Source organism: Emydura macquarii, unplaced genomic scaffold, assembly GCF_026122565.2.
Source record: "Emydura macquarii macquarii isolate MOO-44397 ecotype Brisbane River unplaced genomic scaffold, CSIRO-AGI_Emac_v2 contig_2805, whole genome shotgun sequence".
Classification (NCBI taxonomy): Eukaryota; Metazoa; Chordata; order Testudines; family Chelidae; genus Emydura; species Emydura macquarii.
This window is the reverse complement of record NW_027132942.1, coordinates 5,317,525-5,333,954: the sequence shown is the minus strand read 5'-3', so window position 1 is coordinate 5,333,954 and position 16,430 is coordinate 5,317,525. Positions and strand designations below refer to the sequence as shown.

Here is a 16,430-nt window from a genome sequence, read left to right as displayed (position 1 = left end):
GAATGATGTTGCATTCCAGGAAACAAACTATTACCTGGCCTTGAAAAGGCTGCTCAGTGTCACTGTAAATACTTATTGGAGTACATTGCTCCCTAAGATGAAGTCTGTCTCAAAGTTTGACTTCAGCTTGACATGCTACAGGGAGCCAAAGAGAAAAACAAGGAGCCCATAAGGCTCAGCCTTGGAATCACTGAGGCCCTGAGCATGCCTTTGTGGAAAATGGTGGGTCCTTTGGTCCAGTGAACTAAAGGAATACTCCCAGGAAACTGTTTAAAGGTTGGATCATACCCAGACCCTGTGAATTCATGACAAACTCATAATTTATTCCACAGCTACTTCTAGTATTTGCTCTGACAGACTGTAGTAGATACATCCTTTTATTGTCAAAATACCAACAAAATTAAGATGATAAGTTATGACTGAAGTCATAACTTATCAATGAAACTACTGAACCCTTCCTCTATCAGCAGTTGAAACACATATAGCACAAAATGGCCCTAAAGCCAGGGTGCACCTTATATGACCTGCAGAGTGACACTCTCATTGTTGGCACATCCCAGCTGGAGATAGTGTACTTGCAGCACCAACATTCCAATTACTTTTCAGTACCCTCACTGTGTGATGACAGCTTAAACTAGTAGGTTCCAGTTCATCTGAGGAAGGGGGCTAGCCAACATCTCATTTCTCCTCCAGGTTGCCAAGGACAAGCAGACAAGTCCCACATTATGAAAATATTCACACATCAGGAAGAGAGGCTGGGGTGTGATGCTATCCTCCACCTTGAACAGATAGGACGTAAGCAGAGGTAGAGTTTCCCTCAGAAAATTAACTGCCTGAACATCTAGTGTTTTCACAGTGGGCATGTGTGGGCTTTGAACCAACAAAGCAGAAGCACCACACAGAGAAAGCAAAATTTCACAAGTGGTATAAGAACTGCCAAACTGCTGGGCTGTTGAGACCAGAACAGTCTGTGCTTGTACCTCTCAGAAGTAGCCCAGGGTATCCTCAGCTAGCTTTCCAATTCTCCTTCTCTGCTTCAATGTATCTGCATAAAGAATCCTAGGGAAAAAACCAGATTTCCAGTGAATCATTTCTCATTTGGTCCTTCTACGGAAGAGAAAGAATTGGGCCTAGGGACCTCTCACCTTCATTCTGTGCAATGGGTCAGCTGGTGGGCTGTAATCGGAATATGACTCATCATAGACAGTACTAAATATCTTTCTTCTTTCACATGCTGCCCCGTCTAGTCTTCCCTGCCTTTCCCCAATCCTGTCCCTCCCATCACTACCAACTGCTCCTTTGTTTTTTGGAAGGACTGTTCAGATTCTGAGTTCCAGTGTCTGTCTCTGCTTGTGACAGGCTAATGGAGGTCATCACTTGCTGAAGTTACTTACAGAAAGAGTGACTTCTAACTCAGGTAACTGTAGAACTGTAGCACATGTTGATTGGCTCTCACAACATTGGGATCAAAATCCAGAACTCGGAGGCCCTCAAGACTTCGGGCGCGGGAAAGAGCTACATAAGCTTGGCCACTTTCAAAAACACGAGACAGGGAGATTTCCACACAGTCTAATGACATGCCCTAGTGAATGGAAGACAAATATAAATTAGTAAAAGAGCAAGTGAGCCTGCCACACAAAAGCCATCCCACACACTAACACCACATTTTCATATGGGATTCCCAATATACTGAAGGAGGTATGAGTGCCAGGAAAACGCTGCTCCGATTAATATCTATCCCTTCCCATTGCAAAGGGAACTTCTACTCTCTGCCAAGTTCACAGAGATCAATAGAGTTGAAAAAGGACTTCCTGGGGACATTTAGATTAAATGGAGCAGGATTGTCCTTAGTCCCACTTCTAACTTCCTCTTAGACACCTCTACTGAGAATTCTAGTCTCCCCTGGTTAAGAAAGATTAATTCAAACTGGAACAGGTGCAGAGAAGGGCTACTAGGTTTTCTATTCCTCTGATCATCCTATCTTATGAGAGGAGATTTAAGGAGCTTGGCATGTTTAACCTAACAAAACAAAATCTGAAGGGAGATACAATTGCTTTCTATAAATATGTTACAGATGAACAGCAGAGGGTGAAAAATCATTTACGTTAAAGGCCAATGCTAGCACAAGAATGGTATGACCCTACACACTATTGTAATAAACTTTGTACAAAATATGCCTTGTGAGGTATCATTTGAAAACTAACAACTTGCTGGTCAATAACATCATGGTGAAATGTATACAGCAATATTATATGTAATGATGTTAGCACATGTTCAAAACCAGACAACTAGCCCCCCCCCACAGTCCACCGCTGCTCTACCCCTCTCCACCAGCTCACCTCCCCACTTGGCCCCCCTGCTCTCTTCCACACCTCCCTTTCCCTGCTTGTCCTCCCCACAGCCGTGTCCCCCCTTTCCACTCAGACCCCCCCGCCCTCACTTGTTACATGCATCCCTCCTCTCCTCCACCCATCCCTGCTCAGCCCCCGCCCCCAGTCCTCACTTGCTGCGTGGGGGAAGGGGGAGTGTGGAAGAGAGGAGGGGGATCAAGCGATGGTGGGGAGGGACAAGGTGGCTAGCCATTTGAGCAGTGGAGGGGCAGGGCAGGACTGTTCTGTCCTGGGGGAATGTGAGTTTACCTCAATTTACATACAAGTAGTAAAGGGGATCCTCAAGACAGTAGGAGGAAGAGATGACAGGAAACAGAACAATTTGGATTTCAACAACACAAGTGGGATTAAAAAGAGCATGGAGCCTCCTTCACGACCAGACTCCACATCGCCACCTATTACTTGAATAAATTTTACTTTAAAGGTAACTCTCAGAATAATCCACTTCAGAGGTTCACTAGACTATAAAAGAAAGGCGCAGAGAACCTCAAGTTCTCTTTCCCCTAAGCAGACAAAGGCACCAGCACCTTTGGGCCTCTGGGAGAGATCCTGACCAAGGAAAGGTCGGTCATCATCTTGCTAAAAAACTGTGGGTGAGAAAGGCCATCTTAAACAAACCCTTAATCAAATCTTGCTAGATTAAGTTTTAGACTTTTAGATGCATGTTTTCACTTTTATTTGCTTGTAACCATTTCTAACTTTAGCTCATATTTGAATTCACTTAATCTTATCTTCTTTTGTTAATAAACTTGTTTTATTTTTAACCTAAACTAATCCAGTGCTCTGTTTAAACTGAACCATTTGGTAACTCCAGTTAAAGTAACAAACTGTTGAATATCGACTCTACAGGGGCATTGAACCTTAATATCTGAACTATCCAGGAGAGAGATGGACATAGCAGAATACACATTTTGTGGAAATTCCAGGACTGGGACAGCATTTGGGTCACCTTTCAAGTAGTAAACAAGACTGGTGAAAGCCAGAGAGTGATGGGTGTGTTGCTGGCAAGGTGTTGGGGTCAGAGCTGTTGCACCAGGGCTGCAGCTATACATGGACACTCAGGGTGTGACCTGTATACTGGTAAACTGGATATGAGCTGCCCAGGTCAGGGGGTACAGCAGCAAAGCATTATGAGGCACTCAGGGTGACAGGGTAGGTGATGACAACCCCTCACTGGTCTCGGTTGCATCCCAGAATGTAACAAACGGATATAAACTGGCCATCAACAAGTTTAGGTTTGAAATTAGATGATGATTTCTAAGCATCAGAGGAGTGAAGTTCTGGAACAGCCTTCCAAGAAGAGTTGTGGGGGGAAACACCTAACTTGTTGAAAGCCTGAGCTTCGTAAGTTTATGGAGGGGATGGTATGATGAGACTGCCTACAATAGCATATGGCCTATCCATGACTGCTATTAGCAAATATTTCCAATGGCCAGAGACAGGACTCTAGGTGGAGAGAGTTTTGAGTTACAACAGAGAATTCTTTCCCAGGTGTCTGGCTGGTGGGTTTTGCCCACATGCACAGTCTAAATGATCGGTTGGGAAGGAATTTTCCCCCACCTCAGATTGGCAGAAATCCTGGTTTGGTTTGGGTTTTTTATCTTCCGCTACAGCCTGGGGCAGGGGTCACTTGCTGGTTTGAACTAGAATAAACCATGGATTTGCTGTACCTTGAAGTCTTTAAATCAAGATTTGTGGACGTCAGTAATTCAGCCAGAGGTTATGGACCTATTACAGGAGTGGGTCGGTGAGGTTCTGTGGTCTGCTATGTGCAGGTCAGACTAGCTGCTCAAGATGGTTCCTTATAGCCTTCAAGTCTATGAATCAAACCTCAACAGCTGTAGCTCAAAAAGCATATCTCAATGTCCAATAGGTCTGCCCAAGGCTTGAGAGAATACATCAAAACCAGCCTTTTTCCTACCTCCCACAATAAAAGTGCTAGTTTTCCATGGAGTAACATTACACTTAATAGATCTTAATGTAATGAGGTCAGATGAGATGGAATGGCATACAGGTGTCACTGCAATAGTAGCAAGATACTGGAACAGCATGCTTGTCAGCAAACCCAAGCATTCTACCTCTGCTGTGCCTAAATATATCCCTGACAGAGTAAAAAAGAAGGCAATTTCTCTCCAAGACACGGGGTCATGTTTTCAGGCCTGTTGGCTTCTGCCCCAGAACCCTGAATGGATAGTACTCTTTGAGCCACCGCACTTTAACTGAGGCAAAGGGAGGAAGATGAGGAAGTTTCCTTCCTCCCTATCACAAGTAGTACAAGCATCCTTAGGTAACCCTGCTCCAAAAACCTCCCCTTCCCCCAACCCTCAGACAGATGCCCTGGGGCTCCTATCCCTCATGGACAGTGTGGGGGCCCTCAGTTTCCACCCCCACTGCTGCCAGTGGCACAAACACCCTAAGCACACAAAAGGGCAAGGGGAATATTTTTTGTGACAGTCTCTATAAAAGCACTAACCTGGCTCTTATGGATGGATATGGCCCATGCCAATTTTAGGGGCAACTGTTGACGACTCAGATAAATTCCAGCTGGCCCTTTGAAGACCCATCTCTCCAGCCTGATGACTTCTGTGACCCCACAGAGAAACCTCACCCGGGGCAGTCCTGGGAGGGAGAAGAGCAGGTCAGAATAAGCAATGTCCATCGGATACCAGAGTTTCCAGGAAGCAGGAGACTAAGTTTGCCTTTTCCCTTCTCTAGTCCTCCCTGTTTCAGAACAGCTCTTCCATGGACTTTGGGGCTCTATTTAAAAAATACAACCCAGTTCTGCTGCTCCTCTAGCACAGTGGGTCTTGCTGGAGTAACATGACCCTGTAAAGCACTCAGAGAAGGTGCTCTTAAGCAGGAGAATTAGCAGTACTATTTACCAGGCCAGAAACAGAATAGAAAAAACATGAAATAGCAACACTGAATTGCTGAAAAGCTAATTTGTTCTTACTGTTGGAAAGATGTACTGCTGCAAGGAGAGCGCATGAGTGCACATGGTCAGAAGTCAGGGGAAAGGAAGTATGCAGAGCCAGAGAATGATGAAACGCGCACATAGCAAACCTTCAAGCAGCCATAGTTGGGGGCCCACCCTGATTCTTGGTTCTCTCAGGCAGGGAGAGCTAGTAACAGCAGCCACTGGCAAACAGTTATAAGCACATCATATCAGGTGGCCAACCCTCCAGGATTGTCATTAATTATATTGACATAATCTTAATCCTAATTAAAGATTAGGTCATGTGATGAAATCTCTAGAAATACATCCAACCAAAACTGGCAACCCTAATGTCATATAGTAACTCACCATTCCCGTCAGTTTCAAATTCAACCACAACTCCTCGTGCCCCATTCACCAGACCCCGGGACACATCCAGGTTCTTGGTAAGAATCACCTAGAAGTGAAGCGGAAAGAAGCCTAGAAGATTGGTTTGGTGCCCTGCCTTACAGACCTGTTCATTCATCTGCCTCGCCTCAGTTCTGCTCCTGCACCACAGGCTTCAGTATAATTGGCTGATGCTGTTAATGCTTCTGTGGGACCTAGCAATGGTGGATGGAATCACCTCACAATGAAGCCATCCCAGAACTCCTCCCTCACTAGGGCTCTCAGCTGTTGAGTCTCACAGGACACAGACCCCATCACCCCTTTAACTCTGTGTGAAATTGCTTTGAGAAGACTGTGTATTGGTTCTGTCTATAGCCCAAGGCACGTATTAGTGACACTTGGATCTCTAAGGCAGATTCCTCCCCATGCTCCAGCAACTTGTAAGGAATTTAAAGAGACAAAGTGGCCAGGGAACAATTTTCCAGTGCAGACAGTGTAGGGCCATTGTAAACAGCCCTATGGTGTCCCTCACCCCCAAACCCTGGTGTACAGGGTGTTCTGGGAATAGGAAGGCCAGAGCCATAGCACATTGTGCTGCAGGGATTCTGAGCTGTGCCATAGTCCATAAGCAACTGCTCTAATTTATGCTGGCAGCTGAGCAGCCTAGAATCCAGGTAGCACAAAAGTGCCTTTAAACTGCCTTTTCCTCCAGTCCTCCTCCCCTCCCACCATGCCATCTGTATTTAGACACTGGAGGCACAGCACAGAACCATACTCTTTTCCCTCTGACTCAGAAGAAGCAGTCACCTTGGTAAACCAATCTCCAGCAGAGATTGGGACCTTGAATATAAGACAAGTGGCTTTCATCCATATGGATCAGACTGTGGAAAAGTGGAAGGGCATATTATAAATGAATGTAATAGCCTTTGTTGTTTATCACAAACTAGGGTCTGAGTGGTGCTTCCATTTCACACCCAATCCATATTCCTGTGCTGTTATCTTTAACTCTTCCCCCAAATACTGACGCTAATCCTTCTATTCTGTTGGCCCTTACTCCCCATGGAACATGCATATGCTTACCTGAGCTCCTGGTTTCAACTCAATACAGTGACCTACTGGACACTGAGCATCAATTGCTTTGACTAGCATGGGATCACTGTCCACGGCCTCATAGGAGTGCATTTCTCCTGATGAGGAAGAAAGCAATACAAACATGAATTTATGATCAGAATTATCACACAAAGTCCCTAAATGTGAAGGAGACTTGGCATTACCTACACACAGCAGGTTTCTCCAGACTGAGCCAGAAGGGTTCTTAGTTTCCATTCTCAACTCAGTCCCAGAAATCCAGGTAGAAATGCAGCTCTCTACACAAGTTTTGTTATACCCGCAGAAAGGATCTCTTCCAGTAGCTTCCAACAGCTGAAAGCCCCTGCTGGCCCTACTCCTCCAATTTACACCTTCTAGAGCTTGTGGATCTGAGGGCATGTCTACACTGGAATGTAAGCCCAGGGTTAGTGGGATTCAAGTCAGTTGACCCACGTTATGGAACCCTGGGCTTAAGCATCTACATAGTAGTTTAACTCTATGTTAAGACTTTTCTCACCCATGCTTGGACCTAGGGATCTGGAGTCCACACTGCAGTGTACAGACTCAAGTCAAAGTAACCACACCCCAGAGTCCCTAGTGCGCTCCCTTCCCCACCCCCTCCCAAAATAGTGGGGTACTGGGTGACTAGGCAAGATTAGGAATGGGGGCAATTAATCAACTGAGGGGCAGGTCTGGTCTATAGCTGATTGGAGTGAGATATGAAAGGGTGTGTAATAGGACATCTGTTAGGCATACTTGATGTGAATTTCACATAGTATAGAGGATTACCTGCATAAATTATGTATTTTTTTTAAACCCTAGCAGGTCTGACTCTACATTAACCCCCCCATAGCCATGACTCCAGATGGAAGAGGTTATGACTGGAAACACTTGAGCTCCACAATGCCACTTCTCCTTTCCCCATCATCTACAGTGCCCCATGTAGCTAGCATGTTCACCTCCTCCAGTGTCCACTCCTACTGCACCTCCTGCTGACATGGACAGCTCTTTCTCCCCCAACGTGTTCACCTGGTAACTGCTGCAATCGTTTCTCATTTGTTAGTTCCACATCATCCTTGTGGGTGCAGAGACGAGTCGCAAGGATCCCATCTCTCTCGATCCTGTTGGTAACGGTCTGCCTCAGCTGCCTGGTAACCTCATCTGTGCACCTGGTGGAGATGGGGGTGGTAAATAGTTACCATAATAATATGACAAGGAACAAAAGTTTAAAGTCTCCAACAGGAAATCTCAGGTGATAAGTGCCAAGAATAGTGATATTTATTGTACAACCTGTGCAAACATCACAGAGTAGCTGCTCCTATTGAAAGTGTGAGTTATTTCAACTTGTGCATCCAAGACCTGTTCCTCCCTCTCCTCTCCCCCTTGGCCCTATCTAGCCTACTAAGATTCTTAAGGTCTCCCACTGCACTAATGGAGCTTCTCTGGAAGTAGTGATAGCGGGAACACTAGTGTAAACAGGCCATTACATTTAAGCCACGATGTTGTTCCAGACCTATCAAATGAGCTGCACTGATGTAACTATAAGAGATCGATAACACTGCCAGTTAACCAGTGTCACTGAAAGCATTCATATAGAGATTTCAGGAGATGTCACCAAAACTTTTTACTCCTTGGATATTTATTCAAAAGGTGGATGTATGTGACAAGCATATTCTTGCACTCCTGCCTCTATCTCCTCCTCATTCACCATGGTTGTCTCCTGCTAGAGTAGCTCATCAGCCACACCATCTTACACAGACAGAGAAGGACACTGCCAGGTGTAGGGTTAGATTCCAAGGAATTGAACATCAGGTTTCATTTGTTAATTTTTATACCATCATTAACATATTGTTCATGTGTCCCAAGACCATTAGGTCCATCAGCAGTCAGCACATCTGGTAAAAGGACACCATGGAGCAAAGACTATGAGCAGTCACAATCCAGGCAGCCTGCTCAACCTGGCAAGGAACAAATAGTATTATGATCTTTCATTAGTTGGAGAAGGAGTTGAGAAACTGTGGGGATTGGGAGTGGGTGAGGCGAGGCCCCTTAGTAGCCTTCTACTCAGCTATACCACCTTCACAAGATGCAGGAGAGGTAGCCAAGTCACAACACCCTGCACTGGGCCATCTGTGGGAAGCAAGGAGAGGTTGAGGGGAGAAGGAGAGAGGTTCCTCCTCACCTGCCTAGGCGGATTGCACGCAGGAGTGAGATGAAGCTCTTGTCAGCCTGTCGCCGCACTTCTGTCAGCTCCATGTTCATGTGGATGCATTTCCTCCAGCTCTTTGCCTACAAATGAATTGGTCGCTCATTAGGAGACAGCCAGGAATGAAGTCTGAAGTAGTGAGTGGGGATGCTGTCACACCTGGAAGCAGAACTTGGTTTCCTCATTGCCTTTGCTGACTGGTGGCAGTTGTAAGAAGTCCCCACAGATGATCAGCTGTATTCCTCCAAACGGGTCATCCCGTTTCCTGACAGCTCTGTGAGGGGAGTGATCATTTAATATTTTCATTAATGTCCTAGGCACAAAAAGTACGAGTAGGCTCATGAAACTTACTGATGACAAAAAGTTGGGAGGGTAAACGCTAGGGCCAGAAAAGAACTATTTAAGATTAATTACAGTGTTGTCACAAGAACAAATGGGTATAAATTGGTCATGAATAAATTTCAGATGGAAATTAGGTTTTTAACCACCTGGGGAATGAGGTTCTAGAACAGCCTTCTACTAGGAGTGATGGGGCAAACAACCTAGTTAGTTTTAAGGTGCATGTCAGAGGGTAGCTGGCCTTCTGAAGAGGCCAGTGGACCAGACTATCTCGGATAGGCTCCATAAGGGGGAAAGTGAGGCAGCTCAAGTTCACCTGGGAGTAGTTAACTCACTGAGTAACTGGGAGGCAGTTGATTAGGCAGGGAAGCACTTGCGCACAACAAACAGTTAAGGACCCCACTTAGAGGAAGAACTCTTAAGGAGAAAGGAAACTGCCAGAAAGAGGATCCCTCCAACAGACAAACCAATATTCCAAAGGAGGAGAAACTGGGCAAGAGACTGGGGAAAACTACAGAGGAACACCAAAGGACTGAGAAGGAATGGTTGGCTGTTCCAAATAAGGGCCCTGAGCTGGAACTCAGTGGAGTGGTTGGGTTTTTCCACCTACCACTGCTAGGGACTTTTAGAGAAGAAGCAGCTCTTAAATCCAGGAGACCCAGGGCTGATTATCCCCTACTAGAGCCACACTCACCTGCAAGAGGGTGCTCAAGAGGTGATGGTGTCCCTTCTACAGTGGGGTTTGATAAGTTTATGAACATGATTGTCTGCAATAGCAAGCAACTGGATTCAATGACTCAGAAGGGTCCACTTCCAGTCTTATGTCTTAAGTAGAAGAGGGGAAAATATGAATGCCTTCAGAGTTAATCCTGACCAAGATAACAGCAGTAACTGTCCTTCTGTCAGGAGAACAAAGGCATAACATCCCATTGCGCACACAGCTGTGAAAATTGGTATTTTTCTAAGAAGCCACAGAATTTCCCATTTTGTTTTAGGCTAAACACCCAACATTTTTGTGTGTGTCTCTGTGCCTTGTTGGGATCTGTTCATACCACAGATCACCTGCAGCTGCCTCTTGCTCTCCAGCTTTCCACAGAAGGAGGAGTTAATTGGATTACAATGCATGCTCCCTGCATTATTTAATGGAGTCAAGCAGCACAAGCAGCCAGAGTTGAAGTCCAGCTTACAGTCAGGAGGTAAGGAAGCCAGAACTGAAGGTTAATGAACTAGGAAGCCTAGAGAGGAACCCAGCAGCAGAGTCTCAGGAAGTCAGGGAGATGAGCTGCTAAAGACTAGCTACAAAATCCCTCTTTCCTAGCACAAATGGGGGGAAAGTAGGCTCTGAGTTGGGTTGCCTCAACATCATGGGAGCCAGCCTCTTACAGAGCGTAGGGGGGGGAACCCTTAAAAAGTAACTACTGACAAATTTTACATTAACATTTTCAGCAATGAGCTATCACTGATTGCTTGTGTGGGGTGGGGAGATGGGATTGAAGGGTATTTCATGGTGATAGAATATGTGAATGATGCCACAGAACATAGGGATTGTCGCTACAGAATGTTCCCATTGGGCCACAAAGTATATGGGGGCCCCCTTCTTTTCCATTCACAAATCAAATCCAACTTTCCATTCTGAATGAATCAGCCAACATCCTGAGAAACTGGGCAGAAAGGTCAAGGAGAGGGAAACATGGAGCACCCTCAGACATGAGTCGCAGAGACATAGCATTACAGAAACATGGTGGGATAAATTTCATGACTGGAATAGAAAGGTATAGCTTGTTAAGGAAGAACAGTCAGGAAAAAAAGGAGATGGTGTTAGACTATACATCAGGAATAACGTACATTTGTTCTGAGGTCCACAACAAGAGTCAGATGAACTGACAAACTCTGGATGAAGACAAAAGTGGGGGAGGAAATCAGTAGGAGGAAGTAGATGAGGCATTTCTAGCACAAACAACAGAAATATCCAAAACATAAGACCTGGTGGTAATGGGGAACTCTGGCTACCCAGACATCTGTTGGAAAAGTAGTACGGCAAAACACAGAATCAACATTCAGTTTTTGGAATGTCTTGAGGACAATCTTTTGTTTGGGGAGGTGGATGAAGTAATGAGGGAGACAGCCATTTTACACTTCATTCTGACTAACAGGGAGGAAGTGTTTGTGAATCTGAATGCTGATGGCAATTTGAGTGAATGTGATCATGAAAGGATTTCATGATTTTATGGAAAGAAAAAGAGTGAAAGCATCAGAATAAGGACAATGGACTTTTTAAAGGCAGACTAAAACTCAGAACTGGTAAATAAGGTCTCACATGAAGAAAATGTAAGGAAAAAGGCAATTCAGGAGAGATGGGAGTTTCTCAGAGAGACAATATTAAAGGCAAAACAGCAACCTAATCCAATGCAAAAGGAAAGATGGGAAGAATAGTAAGATGCCCATGTGGCTCCATCAGGAGATCTTTAATTACCTGAAAATAAAAAAAGAAATCCTACAAAAAGTGGAAATATGGGCAAATTGCAAAGGAGGAGTGCAGAAGAATAGCATAAACAAGTGGGGACAAAATCAGAAAGACTAGGGTACAAAATGGAACCTAGCAAGGGACATAAAAAGCAATAAAATGTTCATTAGGAGCAAAAGAAAGATGAAGGAAAGTGTAGATCTTCTACTTAGCAAGGAAGGAGAACTAATACAGGATGTTAAGACTGCTCAGGTGTTCACTGTCTGCTCTGCTTCAGTCTTCACTAAAAAGATAAATTGTGACCAGAAGCTTTACACAATTAATATTAACAAGGGGGAAGGCTCACGAGACAAAATAGGGAAAGAACAGATTAAAGAATATGTAGATAAGTTGGATGTATTCAAATTGGCAGGGCCTGAAGTAATTCACCCTAGGGCACTTAAGGAACTAACTGAAGCACACAAAACAGTTAGCAATTATCTTTCAGAAATTATGGAAGATGGGTGAAGGCTTAGAGGACTGGAGAAGGGCAAGCATAGTGCCTATCTTTTAAAAAAAGGAACCAAGAGGACCTGGGATATTATAGACCAGTTAGCTTAATTTTGACACCTGGAAAGATACTGGAACAAATTATCAAACAAATCAATCAATTTATAAGCACCTAGGGGACAATAGGGATATAAGGAATAGCATGGATTTGTCAAAAACAAGCCATACCAAACCAGCCTAATTTCCTTCTTTGACAGGTTTACTGACTAGTGGATGTGGGGAAATTGTAGACACATCTTGGTTTTAGTAAGGCTTTTGACACATGAGAACGTCATTTGGAACTAAGCTAACTAAGGAAATGTGGTCTAGATAAAATTACATAAGATGGGTGCAAAACTGTTGGAAAGACCTGACTGAAAGAGTAGCTATCAAAGATTTACCCCGTTTGACAGTGAACCAATCTAGTGGGGTGCCACAGGAGTCTGTCCAGGGTCCAGTACTATTCAATATTTTCATTAATGATTTGGGTAAGGGAGTGGAGAGTATACTTATAACATTTGTGAATGACATCAACCTGAAAGGGGTTGCTAATGTTTATTAGGAGAGGATTAGAATTCAAAATGACATTGAAAAAATTGGAGAATTGGTCTTAAATCAACAAAATAAGACTCACTAAAGAAGTGCAAAGTACTACACTGACAAAAAGAAAATCAAACGCACAACTACAAAATGGACAATAACTGACTAGGAAGTAGTACTGCTGAAAAGGATGTGGATCACAAATTGAATGAAAGTCAATAATGTGATGCAGTTGTGAAAAAGGCTAATTTAAATCTGGGGTGTCTTAAGGACTGTTGTACCTAAGACAGCAATGTGCACAGTTTTGGGTGTCACATTTTAAGAAAAATGGAGACAAACTGGAGAGAGTCCAGAGGAGAGCAACAAAAAATAAAGCAAGTTTTAGAAAACTTGACCAATGAGGAAAGATTAAAAATATCTGGGTACATGTAGTCTTGAGAAATAAAGACTGAGAGTGGACCTGATAATAGTCTTCAAATGTGACAAGGACTGTCATAAAGAAGATTGCATTCAATTGTTCTCCATGTCTACAGAAGGTAGGACAAGAAGTAAGATTAATCTGCAGAAAGGAGTTTTAGATTACATATTAAAAAAATCTTTAATTATAAAGGATAGTTAAGCACTGAATTAGGCTTTCAAGGAAGGTTGTGGACCCTCCTTCATTTTAAGAACAGGTTGGACACACACACACCTGTCAGGGATGGTCTTGGCTTATATGGTCCTGCCACAGGGCAGGGGGCTGGACTAGATGATCTCTTGAAGTCCCTTTCATCCCTACTGTGACACTGGCTGGAGTAAGGGGACCATTAACATCAGTATTTCAAGATTTACAATAATTTCTATGAGATATGCTATGTCAAGTACTGTTAGAAAGGTTACGATTTGCTAAATAAGATGATATTGTTTATGTTCATGTGTCATATTTGTATCAAAAGTTATGGATAGTTTGATGTATCTGTATTTCAACTTGTGCTGTTTCTGGGCAACACCCCAGACAGGGTGGCAGCACTAGCCGGTTTAATGGCCTATTAAGGAAACTCACAGGTACAATGGGCCCAGGGAGAAAAGACAGGCCTACACTTGAGTCACCAAAAGGACATGTAAGAACATTCCCTATGGTCAAAGGACTCTTTCTGACTCTGAGGAAGCTTTTTTATGCCATGTGCTTGTGTTTGAAACAAGCCACATGACAATCTACTATAAAAGGCTGCACCCACATCCATATGGTCTTCAGTCAGTCTTTAGTCTTCACCTACCTCTGGATCAACCCGTCTGTAACTGAAGCAGTGAAACAAGACTGAGACCCATCCAGGTGTTGGATGTACACCAGAGGGTCTATACAAGCCTGCAAACTCCACAATTCTACAAAGAATCCATATAGATGGACTTTTGAATCATTTGTATGTATCCGATTGCTTTAATCATTTAACATTTCTCTTATAGTTTGTTTCTTTCCTTTTATAATAAAAGTTTAGTTTTAGTTACTAAAAGATTGGCTGGCAGCGTAGTATTTTGAGTAAGATCCAAACTTATATTGATCTGGCACTATGGCTGACCCTTTAGGGATCAGGAGAACCTTTTTGGTAAAAAGCATAGCGTTTTAAATAACTTATCTCTTTACATGACCTAGTGGCTGATTGGGAGCCAAAGACTGAAATGCAGTAAAGGGAGCTGTGTATATTTTGTTTTAGTGTCTTGAAAACCAGTGTGGGGAATCAGAAGCATTGTTTGTGGCTGGTTGGGGAGTCTAACTTCACTGCCATGCACCAGCACCAGAATCTGCTCTCCTTTTGCAGCTTGCCCTGATCTTGACATTTTCAGGTGATCTACCCTAGGCACGGATGGGTCACACCTACATTTCTATGATTCTATAATCCAGAGCTTCCCAGCTACTCTAGACATTAATAAACCTTGTTTCCCAACGCAGCCACAGGGAAGGCAATCCTAGCAAAGTGATCTAAATTTAGGGAACTTTTATCTGAGTTATAAAGGCTTTTTGCCTCATGACCACTCACCTGGCTACTGCTTCCAATTTATCAAAAAACTTGTCCTCCACCATTGAAATCTCATCAATAATTAAGTGCTGGCAGCTCAACCAATGCTGACGCACTCCAGTTCTTTGAGCCAACTCAATACACTGATCTAGTGGAGCCTTCCCAGAACCAATACCTAATGAAAGAAGAGAATGCAGAGTTAGTATCCTCCTGGCATCTTTATCAAGATGCCAAGAGCTCCCAGGTCCTTTTCACTCATCTTCCCAAGAACATAGCAAGCCCGGAAAGGTTCTTAAGCAGAAAGTTATCCTTCTTACCTGCAAATGCATGGAGCGTGGTGCCACCAATATGACAAGCTGCCACTCCTGTGCTGGCTGTAGCATAGGTGCTCTTTGGGGGGAGTGAACCCACAATCTTTTTCAGCAGATATGATTTCCCAGTGCCTTTTAAAAGAGTAGAAATGTTTTTTCAGAAAAAGGCTTTCCCCTGACACCATTGCCAATGTCCCCCAAACACATGCAGTTTGAATTCCAGCCCCAAACTCCTCCTAATACCACCCTCCCTTCTGTTCATTTAAAACCTTGCATGTCCAAAAACATTAGAAAACAAAGATTCAAACAAAAGAAAAGAACAGCCCAACTATACAGAGCTCAGGTAGGTGTAAAACCAACCATGTCAGGAAAGGGTTAGCTGTCTGACCATTTAGATAATATGAAGTTTTGGCGTTATTTTGCCCCTCCCATTTAGGGTTCAATAAATGCCACACACTGAAACCCAGTCATGGAGGAGAAATCATGGTAGTTATAAGTGTATCTTATTTAGTGTTGTAATTTAAGATGGCTAAGCCTCTCTCCAACATGGAGGCTTTAAAAGATTTCACTTTTTGCTAAGGTTGAACTGTTCTTTCCTTCACTCCACTTTTTAAGGCACATCTTCAACTAAAGTTTTTCCCTTATACAAAAATTAAAAGGAGGGATGCTTGAGAATTTCTAGATACAGCTACACTTAGATAAAAAGCTTGACCCACTGCGTATCTGCACTAAGCACTGCAGAATGCGTAGGTTGCAATAGTACCAATGCCAAGTGTTAAAAATTTCTAAGCAAGCCCCCAAAGCCATGACATGGCCATAAAAAGAAAAAAAGTCATGAGATCGTTTAAAAACAAAAAAACAAAAACAAAAAAAAAGTGAGTTCTCAATTTGCCTTCTGGTTTAAGAACCTAAAGGTTCTCATTTGAAGCTTTCCTCAGCAACTATGAGGATCAGAAACTTTATTTAAAATTAAATGAGATCATCACATAAGCACATGACTCCAGGGGCTGTGGATTTAAAGAAACAAAACATATCATGAGACTTGTGATAAAAATTACAAGAATTGGCAATACTGATGCTGCACTTTAGCACAAATGGATGCAAGTAAGATTGTGATGCCCTACTTTGACAAACAATAAAACAACCCAAATCTCTGCTCCCTTATAAGACCATAGGGCTAAAAAAAAGGGGTGAGGCATGAGTGGAGAAATGGTGTATTTAAGGAGACAGAGCCTTAAGCATGAACC

General features: G+C 43.5%; 1 protein-coding gene across 2 annotated transcripts in view; it reads right to left on the bottom strand.

Moving 5' to 3' along the window:
• Positions 1-489: 489 nt before the first annotated feature.
• The window catches only part of PIF1 (PIF1 5'-to-3' DNA helicase), a 24,356-nt gene continuing 8,415 nt past the window's right edge, over positions 490-16,430 (bottom strand). The window contains exons 4-13 of one of the 2 annotated variants that reach the window (XM_067567866.1): positions 15,190-15,315; positions 14,894-15,047; positions 9,167-9,281; positions 8,984-9,090; positions 7,831-7,970; positions 6,793-6,899; positions 5,695-5,782; positions 4,864-5,009; positions 1,395-1,582; positions 490-1,059 (exon numbers count right to left, since the gene is read on the bottom strand). In XM_067567866.1, coding sequence (XP_067423967.1) covers positions 1,409-1,582; positions 4,864-5,009; positions 5,695-5,782; positions 6,793-6,899; positions 7,831-7,970; positions 8,984-9,090; positions 9,167-9,281; positions 14,894-15,047; positions 15,190-15,315 — 1,157 coding nt within the window. In that variant the 3' untranslated portion in view covers positions 490-1,059; positions 1,395-1,408. Of the gene's footprint in view, positions 1,060-1,394; positions 1,583-2,870; positions 2,978-4,863; positions 5,010-5,694; positions 5,783-6,792; positions 6,900-7,830; positions 7,971-8,983; positions 9,091-9,166; positions 9,282-14,893; positions 15,048-15,189; positions 15,316-16,430 lie in introns of those variants that run through there. The other variant, XM_067567867.1, reaches the window with a different exon arrangement.